The sequence below is a fragment of the Pantherophis guttatus genome, chromosome 6 (genome assembly GCF_059756535.1).
Source record: "Pantherophis guttatus breed Tessera chromosome 6, ASM5975653v1, whole genome shotgun sequence".
Lineage (NCBI taxonomy): Eukaryota > Metazoa > Chordata > Lepidosauria > Squamata > Colubridae > Pantherophis > Pantherophis guttatus.
The window spans coordinates 41,600,163-41,615,787 of NC_142068.1; the positions used below are offsets into that span (position 1 = coordinate 41,600,163).

The following is a 15,625-nucleotide window of genomic DNA, read 5'->3' on the forward strand; positions in this document are numbered from 1 at the left end:
TTATCTCTCTGTAATGAAGTAGTTAGTGCTAATTAAAATGATTGAAAATAATAAAACCAGAGTGGTAATCTTTACAGTGGGAAGTATTTTACAGCAGATGTATGCTAAATTATTCCCTTTCTCCAACACAAGTTATGTTACTGTTTCTGGTTTGGGAACAGTACAAAGTTCATCTAAAAAACCCAGTGATTTATTAATGCAGTAAGTAGCCTAGGAACCTGGGCTTGTCTTTTTGCACATGGCATTTCTCAAAATCTTCAGTTCACAAGCAATTCTACCATCCAGTGTGATTCAAAGTGTTGCATTCAGAAATTAAAGGCCTCAAATCTCCTAGTATAAACTCAAGCACTTCATAAAATTATTGGTGGCTTGTTGATTCCAACGTCAACCATTCACTGTTGCCTTCTGCCTAAATAGGGCGTTTTTCTAATTTGTTGGGTTTCACCCACCCAGCAGTATAATTTAACTGCTTGGATTTTATTTAAAAAGATTCATTCTGACAAACTTGCCCTATTGACCACGTTTTAGAGCTGGCTATAAATCCTTTTTTTTTTCTTTTTTTTTTCTTTTTTTTTTTCTTTTTTGGTATTGAAAGGATATTCATTTGTTATTTTGTGATTGTTCAGTTTGCAGGATTTAACCATTTATAACCCTGAAAGAACCATCACTGTGAAGGGTACGATTGAGGCCTGTACCAATGCTGAAGTAGAGATAATGAACAAACTGCGGGAAGCCTATGAGAATGACGTGGTAGCAATCAATGTAAGTTCCTCTCCTAGTGTATATGTGTTTTCTTTGTCAAAACCAAATAATTACAAATCATATAAGAAGTCTAATAAAGACAGAAGTGAACCTGAGATGCCCCAGAGCTTGCTAAATAAAAGTCCTGTGTCTTTTCTCCTTCCCCATCAGATTACATTGTTTATCCCATTTTTCTTTGTGTTTCTTTCTAGCAACAAGCCAATCTCATCCCTGGACTTAATCTCAATGCATTGGGCATCTTCTCAACAGGTTTATCCATGCTTCCGTCAGGAGCTGCAGCCCGTAGACCTGCTATTACTGCTCCCTACAACCCTTTTGCTGTAAGTAGACACACGTCCATCTGTACATATAGCCAACAACATGGTTCCCAAATTGCCAGTAGGTATACAGACCTCTGCCTTGAAGATTGCCAAGTTCCCTGCCCCATATTGACTTTTATACATATGTACGTATGTACATATGTACATTTAAGAATCCAAAGTTTTATAAAGCAGGTTCAGTATTTTATTTTATTTTATTTTATTTCGAATTTATATACCGCACCTTCTCCCGAGGGACTCAGGGCGGTGTACAGCCAGATAAAAACATACAATACAAACATTAAAAACAATTAAAAGAATATATATTAATTTGGCCCCAATTTAAGATAACAAACCAATTAAAAATATTTAAAAATATGTTTAAAAATATGTTAAGCCAGCCCGGCTTGCTGAAAAAAGAAAGTTTTAAGGGCACGGCGGAAGGCACCGAGGTCTTGGATTCTCCTTATCTCTGGGGGCAGCTGATTCCAGACGGTAGGTGCCCCCACAGAGAAGGCCCTCCCCCTGGGGGTCACCAGCCTACATTGTTTGACTGATGGCACCCCGAGGAGGCCCTCTCTGTGGGAGCACACAGGTCGGTGGGAGATCATCGGTAGCAGCAGGCCGTCTCAAAGATAACTAGGTCCTATGCCATGGAGCACTTTAAAGGTGGTAACCAACACCTTGAAGCGCACCCGGAAGACCACTGGGAGCCAGTGCAGCTCAAAGTACTGTACAAAGTACAAAGCTCAAAGTACAAAGTATCATCTTTGTTTCCAAGAACAGTTCTGGGCTCCAGAAGGGCCTTGTAGACCATCTTAGAAAATAAACATAATAAAAGAACTGAAGGCTTATCATGTTTATTTTCTAAGATTGCCTACAAGGTTGCACTGCTTTATTTGGAAGGATGCCTATCTGCCACGTCCTTTTCTATAAGAGTCTCAAATGCTTAGGCTGTTTGCTGATATGCTGGCCTTCAGGTCTTTTTAGGAAATAAGGGTTATATAGTATTAGGCTTCCTTTCTTTCTTTGACTGCGTATAAGAACATGTTTTATTCTGTAAGGGAAATATCAGGTTTGTATTAGATACTATCTTTACACAAATGTAATCTCTAATTGTAATTGGAGAGAAACAGCAAGTTCAGTTGCAGTAGAGTGGAAGCAAGATTTTTAAACATGACAGTACAGTAATAGATCCATCTCTCAGATTACTTGTAATATAGCGAAGGACACTTTCAAACAAGGATAAAACAACATATTTATTTAGCACCTCTCTTTGAAAGCCAACTATCATGAGGGAATTTGCCTTTTGTGGCTAAGTGTCTTTTGAGTGACATTTGTTTGTAGAAGAAGGGTTCTAAGATACTTTTTTGTTTTGCATGAACTTAATTTTGAAAACAAAACATATAAACTCTTCTTTTATAGATCTATGACTACATTTGGGAAAAGGTATATTCTTATTTGGTTACCAGTATGTCATTCCATGCAAAGAAGTATGGTTTTCATTGTCTCTTTCTGGTTCTCATATGTTAAAGTCACTGTTCCTTTTTGAGTCTTACACTGGCCTCCAGAATATATGGAGGGAATGATCCAGTTGTTTGGTGGTAGGGCACTTGCTCTATATACATAGGATTCCAAGGCATCTCCTGTGAATAAGGGATCTTAGACAGATCTTGGAGAGCTACTGCTACCACTGATCTAGATGTGCCAGTGTTTTGATTCAACATAAGACTGATTCATATGCTATTTAATTTTATAAGATTGTACAATGGTTCACAACTATGACAATAATAACCATAATTACACGGAGAACTCAAGTCAGTGAAACAATAAAATAGTACAAATGTACAATTATAAAAATTAATCAATATGAGACACTAGAAGCCATTTAATAGCTCTTAGTAGCCTATAAAATCAGAACTACATTATCTTTTGGTTGGTTTTGGAAATAAAATAGAAAGGAAATAATTCAGGTTTCTGGAGATGTTATTGAGGAAGCTCAGATTGTTATAGAGGCCAGTTTTGTAAGATACATAAAGGCTTTTTTGCAAGAACCTAGAGGAATAGCTTCTCAGTTATTTGGGGTTCAGTCCAATATCTCTCCAAAAAGCCTCTCGTGTACATTTTCCTTACGCCCTTACGCCCTTTTGGCCTGCCCCCACTGATGTTAACTTTTTTTCCTGCCGTAGAGCCAAGCAGCATACCTTTCGGGCCTTAATGGAGCCTCGCTGACTGGCACATATCCCCATCTGCACTCCGTAAGTGCGTTACCCTCTTCTGTCTGGATGCCACCCTTTCATGCACCTTGCTTTCTATCATGCCCGCCTTTTGCTTTGCAGGCTTTTAGGCTGCCGTCAAATGATTCTGCACTGTGGCAGTTTTCTAAACATTGATTCACCCAGTCCTGTTTAGAGAAAGTAACTTAGCTGTGTGATAAAACTACCAAGCAGCTCTTCCCTGTCCTTGCATGTAGAATTCGCTTTACACATTTTGCTTACACTTCTGGAGGCACCTACACCAACTGCAACACTTTGTGTCTCAATGGGCAGCTCGCCAGTCAAGATGAAGTATAGAAGTACAATGGTCTCGTAATAGTTGTTGGCGATAGTTTTTCCTCAGGACAATTGATAACAAAGCACTATTTATCATGTCTCAGAATCAGTTTTGCTACTTTGATAATGTTTTACACATGAACATATAAAACTTGTAGTGTAACATGAACATATAATACTTATACTGTCAGCTATTGACCTTAACCCAAAGTTATCTTGTTTAATTGGTAGTGGCTCTCCAAGGTTGTGGAAAAGTTTTATGACACCCATTTTATTAATAAGAAATGGCAGGGATTGAACCTGGGTTTTTCTGTATGTTATATTATGCATACTACTGCTTGTTTATGTAGCATCTTGGTGCCTTCTCAGACAAAAACTTCATCAACTGCAGAGATCATTGCCTAGAGTTCATGTCCATAATGCTAGCTTGGTCTCTCTTGCTCTACAGTGGAAGTGGATAATGTGTTGTCCTTCAGCTTTTTTTTGAAATTTTAATTCTCATCAGCTGTTACTGTTAATAGTATTGGCTAAGAGAGATGGCAAAGGCCAAAAACAATCTGGAGGGCTGCTTATTACTATTAGATAACCCATGACTCCTTTGGTCATCGTTTCAGAGATACTTCCTTACCAGATTCCTCAGTGCCTTCAACAATGGCAGAGTTTCCAAGTATTGCCTTCACTGGAAAAGCTGTGATACATTCAGAGATATATTAGCTTTGAAAATAGTCCATGTTGAACTTTATAGCACAGTCAAATGTCAGCACAGGAAATGTTTTATGACATTTTGTATTAGGTCATAAAGTGTTTCATGATAATTTTTAATGCCATAAAATGTTTTATAACATTTGCCAAATTTCAATTCTACAGGAGTCATGGCTCTCAGATTTTGGACAGTTCATTTGAGGTATCTCAATTGAAAAGTTTTGCCCTATGGTGCACCATTTTGGCCAGTTAAAGGTCATACGAATCAGAGTTTAGTAATATATAGATCCTTCCTCAATTAATCCATTGGAAATTTGTCAGTTCTTGAAAAATGACATTCAATAAGAATGGCAAATTTCCCCTTCCTGCCCTACTTTTATGCTTTGCTGAATCATTTTTAATAATGATGGTCCTTGTGGGACATTCCAACATTTTCAGGTAAAACTGCATATACTTATCTGGGAGTGGGATCCTAAGATCACTGGGGGTATATTTAGTTCTTCATTTCATAAAGTTGTAGAGCTGTGAATTATCAGTCTTTCCACTCCGTTTGTATCTGTGTGTGTTGGGATCTTTTGCTCATTTATGGTTTAGTTCTTCTGTCCTAATATAAACTAGAAAATAATTTTAGTGATGCTTTACAGCCTGATATCTCTGGATATGCATTTCTATTATAGAAAGAATTAGAATTCAAAAGATTTTCTCGAAGCAAAGTTGAAAGTACATAGGAAAAGTGGAGGAGTCAAGCCCCCATTGTCATAGCTTGCTGTTATCCTTTCAATAATTGCTTGGCATAGTATTTAGTATTCATGACTCTCAGTGACTAGAGGAAGTTATTGTTGTGTTATTTAAATTTGTATACCACCTGACTTCCAATGACTTAGTCATTGAGAAGGAAATAACATTAAAAGAACTAATATTAATTTATTATTGAACTTGTATGCCCTATTCCCAATTATTCTGGGCAGGTTACAATAATAAGCAGAAATTACAATAAAATCAGCAACATAATTAGTGAACTATGGATAGTCCACAATTGAGACTGACAGCTCAGCTGCTAAATGATATGGTCGCTAAGTGGAAAATCATGTGACTGCAACTGTGCTTATGATTTTATTTCAATTTTTCTTTGTTTTATAGCATCAGAAGGATGCGATCCCAAACAGCTGGGTCAGCCTAAAAGGCAGGGAAGTTTTCCAGAACTTGAACCATGTTGAAATTGGGTAAAAGGGCAAATCTTACAGCTCTTTTTCCCCACTCCTCCACCCTTTGGAATGCTTATCTCAGGGCTGGGATAATTAGCAAAAAGAGAATTAATGTTTGTATTTTCATTCATCAGAGAGGAAGGGATTGCAAGACAATAAGCAAAGACACAATGAAAAATACACACTGAAAGAAATGGACTAGCATTGGCTGTTTGCTTAGCATGTTTGCAACTGTGATTGCTTAGCATGTTTGCAACTATGAGCCAAAGGTGGGAAAGTGATTAAAGTCTTGTCAGTTACAGGCAGCAGTTGCCAGACAGCTAATTAAAATCAGAGAGTTGAGCTTGTTAACTTGCAGTTAAGTTAGTACATTTTGGTTTAAGTGCTGTACTACAGAGAAAAACAGCTCAGGAAGAGATAGCTTGTTTATACAATCTCTGCTCTGCAAGAGGGAGGAAAGAAAAAAAGGCACAGGACAACATGTAGTGATTGATTGTAATAATGAATATGTGACTGAGAAGACACCACAAAGATCGTAAATAAAGGCATGGTTGCAAAGTCATTTTTTCATTACTATTGTAACTTTGAATGGTTGCTGCCTGAGGCAGTACCTAAATGAGATCTACCTGTATTGAAAATTACTGATCTTCCTTCTTGTTGATTTTATTCTTCTACCTCCTGTCCTATAGAAGCTGATATAGTGTTCTTAATGTGGTTCAAGATGATGATGGTCAGTAATATACAATATGAATTGGATACCATTTAATAAAATACTTCTCTGTTATATTTTATTAATAATTAGGATAGTAAAAGAGAGTTAATGCATATTTATACATGAAATAATTATTGTAATTTGTGTATATCTCTGTAGAAAATATTTATTTTCTTGGTGTAGAACCTTTATAGTAGCTATTAAAGAGTCATTAAGGTATCTTGAGAGTCTGCTTCTTACAACCTCTTATGTGCTATGCGATTACCAATTGAATGAGAGATAAAGGAATACAGGAACCATGTTATAATCTTTTTTCTTCCCCACAATTTCGTAATTTTCTTCAGGATGAAGTAAGGCTGAAGCACAACTAAACATTTGCTTTTTTCCAGTAATATTTGACATTAACAAGCTGGCTTTCCTTCCTCTTTTTCTCTTTTCCTGCATGCAAATAATTTCAACTGTACAAGATAGCCCAACTTGGGAGGCAAAAATCATCAACTCCTTGTCTTCTCCCAAGGTACATGATGTCTCATTTTGTTATCCACAGTTGCCAGAGCAAGAAGTGGTGAATTTGTTCATCCCAACACAGGCAGTAGGTGCCATTATTGGAAAAAAGGGCCAACACATTAAGCAGCTAGCAAGATTTGCAGGTGCTTCAATCAAGGTAAGATGTGCGATTGTACCATCACTCTCTTTTCTCTATTGCTGTGTTTTGTTTTGTTTTTCCATCACATAAACCAAATTCTTATACTGAACTTTGATCAGAAAATGAGGGTGCTGGAGTAGGATTCGGGTTCAAATCCATCGTCAGCCAAGAAGGACAATCATTCTCCCTCAACCTAACTTACATTATACAATTGTTTTTGTGGGGATAAAATGAAGGAAGATCCCATGTAAACTGTCTTCAGTTCTGAAGAAAAGGCAGGATATAAACTAAAAAAGTAAAGAAAAATAATTAACCAAGACTAAGGAATTTATTCACCTTCAAATAATGAAGAACTAGCAGCTCCAGCATGCATGACCAAGTAGTAAAGGGACACTGGGAGTTCCAAAAAGCCAGTTCATACTGATTTATAAAGAGCTTGGCAATATTTGGGAACAAGGACTACATGAGATTATGGGGCTACATGTATGTACCTGCAAGAACATTTCTGTAAGAATTTAATATATAAGTGCTCAGTTACATGAAAATATATTACATTGAAAACCTATCCAATCCAGGATTCACTGTCATGACACTCGACTCACAAAAACTTTCCTGTAAACCTTTGTTTCTTGCTGTAACAAACAAGAAAAGAAACATTTCTTTTAGCAGTGCAACTTTCTTTAAGGAAAGCAGTAATCTGCTGAGATCTTTAAAAAAAACCCAAATTTGCTCTTTTCCCCACTCTACTGCTTTCCTGCAATTTTTGTGATAAGCAGATAATGAAACAGTGAATTATATGTATCTTTTCAAGAATTTCATATTTAACTATTTCTCCACTGTATGTATGTGTATCTATTTCTACAAACCCCATGCCTACTTAAGAGTTAAGGACGTTAATTAAACGTCCTTGGCTGCCAACCTGATAAAACTGGTGAGAATCATCAGTTCTTCAACCTTCTCTCAGGTCTGCTGTCTAAGAAAACCAAGTTACTTTCTGAATCTCTGTGCCTCTGTGTCTTTGGGCATTCTCCTAACAGATTGGTTGCCATTTTCTTTCTTTCCAAAACAAAAACATACACATACACACTTATAAGTCTGCTAAACTGTAAGCAAGATAGCTAAGAAAGCAGGGAAAACTTACTTCACATATAACTCACTTATTCTTCCTTTTGCACGCCTTCTACTCTCAGTAGACTACTTAGGATAGTGAGCTATTGTAGTGAAAGAAGTAATTTTTTCACCCAATAATTATCTTAACACAACAGCACTTTCCAAAATCCTTTTAGTGGGCTTCCATATACAGTAAACTTATTGTTCTGAGAAGACCTTCCCCCCAAAATTAATAGTACTCCTAGGCAGAATAGCTGACTAATAGACTGAACAAATGTTAGCTAATATTGAATGTAATCCACAGGTTAGTTATCCTTTTATACCTTATTGACACCAAACCATAAAACCCTTCTTTTCATTCATTTTATGAATTGCAGTTGCTTCCTATCTATCCTCTGGGTAATGTAAATTACTGACTACTGCAAACAACAATGTAGTGAAAAAGATGAAATATTTGTGGGGAAAGAGAATTCCTTTCTGAAGAAATAACTGCAGATCTTAGCTATGGACATCTCTGTAGAAGGCAATTGTTTTCTCCCAACCTTCAAATACTGTAGACTGATGTAGAAAAGACAACTGGATGAGTATACAGAAAAGCAGTGTATTTAAGAAGTGATTCATTATGAGAGACTGACTCAAGTAACTTCTGGGACTGTCTGATGAGTCGGCCTGACTTGTCCTACATTACATGAGCAAAGCAGCTTTGGGTAAAGTTTCACCAATCAAGAGTAAACTGTGAATGAATCCCCATGAATTAGACTTTTGGATTGCAACTTATGATACACCAAAACTACTGCTGAACATATTTGAATACATTCTGTGTAGAACAATTGCTAATTTAAGAAGTAATTATTTTTTTAATATGGTTTTCACTCTGAAGCTCATTCCTGTGGTAAAAAATGAGAAATGAGACATTTTCCTTAAGAAAAAAATTGGAGACTTTGCTGAACTCCAACAGGGTGTTTTGATGTGAAATCTTTTGCTTTTTGCAGAATGGTCTCTCTCGTATTTCTTTATTCTCTCACACTCATCTTCTTAAACTAGTATTGAGATGTAATTATTACATACTATAATAATTATTCTATACTATATTATTACAGGATTATGATTCCCACAATCTCCTATGGTAATGGCTAAGAACTTCATTGCTATCTAAAATATATAACTGTTGGGAAAAGGTATCTTTGGTTAATTGCAGCAATGTTTTATCACCAGTGAAAGAAGAGTTTCTTTTCCCCCTTATTTTGAGCAAGAGGCTCCATCTTTGAAGGAAAGATTCCAGAAATTGTTATTGGTCACTCTAAGAAACAGAATAGAATCTGTATTGTTAAAAATGAAGAACGTTTTTCATTTGCACCCCTTTGTAGTTGAAATTGCTACTCAAAATTAAACACAATAAAAATTGCTTTAAAAACTAGATACAATAAAGAATTCAGAGATGAATGCAAGAACCAATCTAGATTTTCAGTAATAGTCATACATTTTCAGTGTAATGCCATCCGCAGCAATGTCCTTTGAACTTCAGAGCTGCTTCATTAGTTTTGGTATTGCATTGAGAAGCATTGATAGAAAACTGAGGGAAAAATAAAATTTTATACCCTGTTGTGTTCCCTGTAACTTGCAGATTGCACCAGCTGAGAGTCCAGATGCTAGTGAGAGGATGGTTATAATTACAGGGGCCCCAGAAGCACAATTCAAGGTCAGTATTAATAATCTTATATCATGAAAAGCAAGACAGTTGCCTGCTTCTTTATTCCAGCTACTGAAATGATGCAGGCAGCAGCTGTTCAAGAGGACGGATACGCTGGCAAGCAACCTACCATTTTTACTGCTGCTTTTTTAGGGATATGGACTCAGGCAATCCTCATCGAGTAGCAACCTCAATCCCATAATGCTAGAAAGCGTTTCTTTTTAGCTGCAGTTAGAACAGATTTGTGGCCCAATTTTTTGAAACTTTACAAGCATACGTAATTTCACTACCATTTAAGTCCCAAAATAGGACAAATCATGCTTTAAATACTAGATATTACAAGCTATCTGATGGGCTTTATAACTTTTCTAACTGATAAGGAAAGAATAGCTGGTCTGTGTCCTTTTTAAAAAAAATATGACTGGGTTTTCTAAATAAAATTGGTTTTTAGGAACAACAGCTGTCCTTTCCTTTCTTACTGTAGCTAAATTTGGTATTGCAAATAGGCTGGGCGAATCCTCAACACAGCACCCAATACTGATGTCATACTGGATGGGTTAAGTAATTTCAAGCTCTTTATCAACCAAAATTCAAAAACTCAATTCTTTTTCTATGAAACACCAAAATGAATTCTTTGTATCATGAATATATATTATAAATTGAATTTCATCTTTTTTCTCAAAGCTTTCTTTTGCTGGTTGATGAATAATAAAGGGACTCCATTGACCTAATTTCTACCTTAGGCCCAAGGACGGATATTTGGAAAACTGAAAGAAGAAAACTTTTTCAATCCAAAAGAAGAAGTGAAGCTTGAAGCTCACATCAAGGTGCCTTCTTCTGCAGCAGGTCGGGTGATAGGAAAAGGTGGCAAAACAGTAAGTGGGATAAATCTTACATTGAAGGATTTAGTGAATGATTAGTGAATAAAATACAGTTCATAGTCTAACTCTGAAATAAGAAAGTAGTTTTAAGCAAAAATCGTTTGTTTCACATCAAAAGCAAATGAGAGCATCTTCACTTTATTAGTTTGATAATAAACCACATTAGAACTTTTTTTTCTGTATACTTGCTGTTATAGGTGAATGAACTACAGAATTTAACTAGTGCAGAAGTAATTGTACCACGTGACCAAACTCCTGATGAAAACGAGGAAGTTGTTGTCAAAATAATTGGTCACTTCTTTGCCAGTCAGGTATCGTAGTACTATAAAATAATTTGTTCAGTAAGTAGCTAATCAATCTTAAAACTGCTATTTGGAAGATCTGGAAATGCATGCTCCTCCCCGGTTTAGGTGTATGCAATCAGAATGGTAGAAACAGTCACGCCCATCTTCATCAATATCTTCTACCCCACTCGTGAAAATGCCACTCAGAGACACTTCTGTTAATTGCAATTGGCTATTTTCTTTGAGGACAAAGAGCCAAAAGAAAAAACAAACCTAAATCTCATTTGCAGCAACACCATTTGCTATATCTCTCCATCCATTCCTGTGAGCCAACTTTGCTTACACTATGGTCACACAATTCTTCATACGTTGCTTTTTGTTCTGTATTTGTTCCCCAAAGTATATACATACATATTGTTTCTCATTTTTTAAAAGAAATCCCAAAATATTTTGCAAATACTTATGGGTGGTTTAGGTTGGTGTTTAGGGAAAATAAATTCTTCAGGAAATAATTGTAATTTTCTGCTAAAGTAATGTTTAAATTCTAAACTAAACAGCAGGGAAAATCATGCAACATTCCTAAATGTCAGAGTATCACCATAGTCCATTCATCGTTTATGGCTTTCTCCATACTGAAGACGATTAATATACACGTCCTAATCAAGAGACAGCTTTCCAATTTTCTCCTTTTTGAAACCAACAAGTACTCTGTCTTTCTCCCTATTATAGACTGCTCAGCGCAAGATCAGGGAAATTGTCCAGCAAGTGAAACAGCAGGAACAGAAACATCCACAAGGCACCCCGGCCTCACAGCGCAGCAAATGAGGCTGCAGGGTGCTAGTCAGCAACAACTGATGAATGTAGCCCTTCCAACACCTGATAGAATCACCGGACCAGGGAGCAAACCAAAGACTATCTGACGGCATCCAAGTCTGCCCAAGAGGCTGGGGCTCTACAGAGGACATCCAGCACCCAGGGAGTGGGAAGGGATGGGCTTCAGCCAGCAGAAACTGCCTCTCTCACCCCATAGTCTCATGGAGTCTCTCTAACAGTACAACGCTATCCCTTTAGTTGGACTAACATAGGCAGAAATTTTGCAAACATTTTCTGTACGTGTATGTACATACTAGGAAAGCATTTTTTTTTACACAGTGCATGAGCTGCTGCACCAGATAGCATTAATATATTTTAGAATTAATCTAGCTAACTAAACTAACTCCAGTCTTTAATTTTTTAACAATTACAATTTTTTTTAAAGAAAAAGCCAGCTTTTCTAGACTAAAATTAAAAGGCTAGTCCGTTATGGGTTTCTAACAGAAAGTAGGATGGGGACGTAGGATAGCCAGAACAAAATTGAAATGAGACTCAAAAGGTGAACAATATTTTGAAGGACTTCAGGATGATTAATGGTAGCAGCACACCATCATAGATTGCCTGTAAGTGCCAACAGAAGGGATACCGTCTTGTTAGCAGAGGAATCTCTATGCATTTCTTTCTCCAGCTCATGTGATCTTCTCTTTGCTTCATAGATCTCAAACTGGTTTTTGCATACAGTCTCTCATTTTGTACCAGGGTGCAATCCTCCAAGTACATGCGCATGTGTACGTGTATATATATATGTATACATACATACACACACACACAGTGTATGTATGTATGTGTTATATATACACACAGACACACACAAAATGCCAAGCTTTATATCAGTTTCCTGAAAGGGTGGGGGAGGGGAAAACTTTTACCCTGCTTACAGGAAAATAGAGCACACTTGGTACTTTTGCATGCAGAATGCTGCCACCAATACTTTGGGAAATGGATTTTTAAAATGGGATTAACAAGAGGGTGTTGGCCCAGGGCATGAAAATTGCAACTTTTTTCAAAAAAAGAAAAAAAAAGAAACAAACTACCTCAGGTGTTTTCATACCTCAGCACCTTGCTCTTGTGTGTCCCTTTTTGAGATTTTGTATGCCTTGTAAAACTGAGAGTTGGAGCATTTTTTTATTTTTTTAATAAAACTGAGTTGGAAATAAATTTAGACAAAAGACAGCTGCCAGGTGGAAGAAAACATCATTCTGTATGATGATTATTCTGTATTATTCTTCTGCTAGATGTGAGTCAATAACCTTCAAACATAGTAATAATAAAAATAGAAGTGCAAGAGACACTGGAGCAGAACTCCTGAGTTTGACAGGTTAAACACACTATTAGAGTTTTTCTGTGCTAACAGATGGATGTTATACTGGTTCTGTGAACATGCCATTGTACCATCAGGTTGAAACACCAGTTTTCTCTACTTTAAACTGTGTTCCGTGGAAAAGCAAACAAAAAAACCAAAATACATCCAGCTAACAAGACCTGACCTCTGTAGTTTTATTTAACTACAAAGTTGGAAAATAGATGGGGTGCAAACCTTCCTCTCTCTAATCTATATCTTCCCTTGCTTTTAATTAGAGGACCTTTTGTGGTCTTGTGAGGTTGGTGGGTGGAACAGAAACAAAGATGTGTTTTGTACAAGTACCTGGTGCAGATTCATTTAAATTACAGTGGCAACATCAAATCAGATACTGTTTCAGCCATAAAGCCAACATCAGTGCAACAATCCAGTTTAAAGCATTCCTCCCAGTTTATTATGTCCAGCCATTGTTTGAAGGCATACACTGAAGGGAGGGTCTTTTTAACTAAGATGCCACTACTATGGGCTTCAAAAACACATTTTTCATCTGCATTTTCAGGAGACATTTAACAAAGCCTTTTACAAATAAAATGAAAGACATAGGACTAAACCCAGATGATCTGAAAATTTAAAACATTTTGTGTGAGTGTGTATCTGGCTATTTACTGTGATAGGAAAAAAATACTATTTTCTAAGATAAAGTTTACAGAGAGCTAATACCTTACCAACAGTTGGTCAGGACACTTGGAGATCATAACCAATTTAGGTCATAGTTGCTTTTAAAATCTGATCAGGCTTGTGAAAGCAAAGTCAGAGCATTGTCAAAAATTACCTCAGCCTCTGTGAAGCTACAAGCGGCCAGCTGCAGTACCACAAAGTTGGGAGAACTCCTTGATATATAGAATAAAATATAATCATTGAAAGCAAGAAATGAAGTTTTTCTGCCCAACTGTCACAGTGAAATCACAGTGAAATAATCTGTTTTATTCATGGATGATCACATTTGTTCATTATCATTTTAGTGGGTTGTGGGTTAGGGAGTGTTTGAGAGTTTGGAAAGTTTGAGAACCTGTTTTAACAAATTAAGTGGGCATTTTGAAAGATACTTGTTTTCCTTTGTAGAACTAAACTTGGTCCTATTGGGAGCTTCTTATAAATGAAGCAGAGCCAAATCTCATTATTCTGGGTCCAAGAAAGACCTTCACACATTAATAGAGGGCATATCCTCTCAATAGAGCCTCCAACTCATTGCCTGCTTGCCTGCCTCTTGCTGCTGAGGTGACCTGAAGGCTGCCTATGCATTCTGTCCTGTAGGGCCACCTGAGAGGAGACAACAACTTGCTGGGTTCCAATTGTATTGCTGCAGGATTGTCCACCCCATCTGACCACAGGGCTCTCGTAACTTTTTATGCTTTCATTGAAAAGGCTGTTAGAAACCCAAGGTCTTAGAAATGATCTCATGAAAGGCCTTCAATACTCCAAATTCTATCCTGGCCCTTTCCCCCATTTAATTGTCCTGAATTTAATTCAGTTTTCTTACTTGAAACTGCTCAGTTTAGAGCACAAAGATAGGAGATTCAAGCTGGTACTTTAAGCTAGAAACGGCCATTTACCCAACAATTTGCAGAATTCTGACTTCTGATATGCAGACTTTGGGCTGCATGGGTCTAACTTCTGCTTCCTCACTCCCAACAAAACTAGCCACCTCACCTAAGATGCATCTTTGCTGGGTGGCCAGTGACTTCTCAGAGGACAGGCAAGTGGCCAAAGGATGATCATGGATTTGGACAGGCAACAATAAGCCAGTTCCTGCCTCAAGGTGACACACCTTCCCTCTGCCACAAATGCTCACGGGTCACAAACGGAAATACTTTTACTGTAGAGAATGCAAGGAGGATGGAAGAAGAGGCCTGTTATCCTGTCCAAAAGGGTCTGCACTGTATCAAGAAGAGAGAGCGGAGAATGAAAAGAATCTTCCCTGCTCTTCTGCAGCTGTAGGGGCTAACTGCTTTCTACATTAGGGCAGGTATTTTGACCTTGATTCCAAAACATGGTAAAAGGGTTACAGTCGTGGCAATTATTTTGATATCAGTATAATTTCTTCCCATTGAATAGTCTGAATAAGCCCTTTCACAGTAAATGACAGAATCTGCTGTTAAATTTCTCCTTGTTTGGGAGCACAGCTTTTAAATTATGCTTACCAGAAATGCAATCAAATTATTCTCAAACACCTAGATTGAATGTGTAAACTGATAGTTAAGATATATTGGAAAAGCTGGCACAATTCAGCACTGATCAGCCAGTGCTAATCACTCCAATAGAATTTATTTCTAGACAGGATTTTTTAAAATGTAACTTTGAATATATCTTTACCAAGGGCCCACAAACCATCACAGTTCCATCCCTGATGTAATCTACAGTAAAACACTTAATTCTGCCCAGGATACAGCTTTACTTTATAATAAAATCACTTCCTGTAAACATATCTGCATTGTTATCTCTGTTTAACAGAAGTCATGGCTTCAATATTAACTCTATTTGCTGATTGTCCACTGTAGTGTATAATAAGGCAAGTGAGGTGAAATACCATGCATAGAATAATAGAAAAC

At 37.1% G+C, this 15,625-nt stretch overlaps 1 protein-coding gene across 7 annotated transcripts in view; it reads left to right on the plus strand.

Annotated features, from left to right (window-relative positions):
• IGF2BP2 (insulin like growth factor 2 mRNA binding protein 2) overlaps positions 1-13,197 on the plus strand; it is a 70,207-nt gene extending 57,010 nt beyond the window's left edge. For 2 of the 7 annotated variants that reach the window (XM_034439635.3, XM_034439638.3), the window contains exons 9-16: positions 627-762; positions 954-1,082; positions 3,251-3,319; positions 6,780-6,896; positions 9,613-9,687; positions 10,422-10,553; positions 10,757-10,870; positions 11,573-13,197. In XM_034439635.3, the coding sequence (XP_034295526.2) occupies positions 627-762; positions 954-1,082; positions 3,251-3,319; positions 6,780-6,896; positions 9,613-9,687; positions 10,422-10,553; positions 10,757-10,870; positions 11,573-11,668 (868 nt within the window). In that variant the 3' untranslated portion in view covers positions 11,669-13,197. The remainder of the gene's footprint in view (positions 1-626; positions 763-953; positions 1,083-3,250; positions 3,320-6,779; positions 6,897-9,612; positions 9,688-10,421; positions 10,554-10,756; positions 10,871-11,572) is intronic. The other 5 variants (XM_034439636.3, XM_087872152.1, XM_034439637.3 and 2 more) reach the window with 3 other exon arrangements.
• Positions 13,198-15,625: the final 2,428 nt, after the last annotated feature.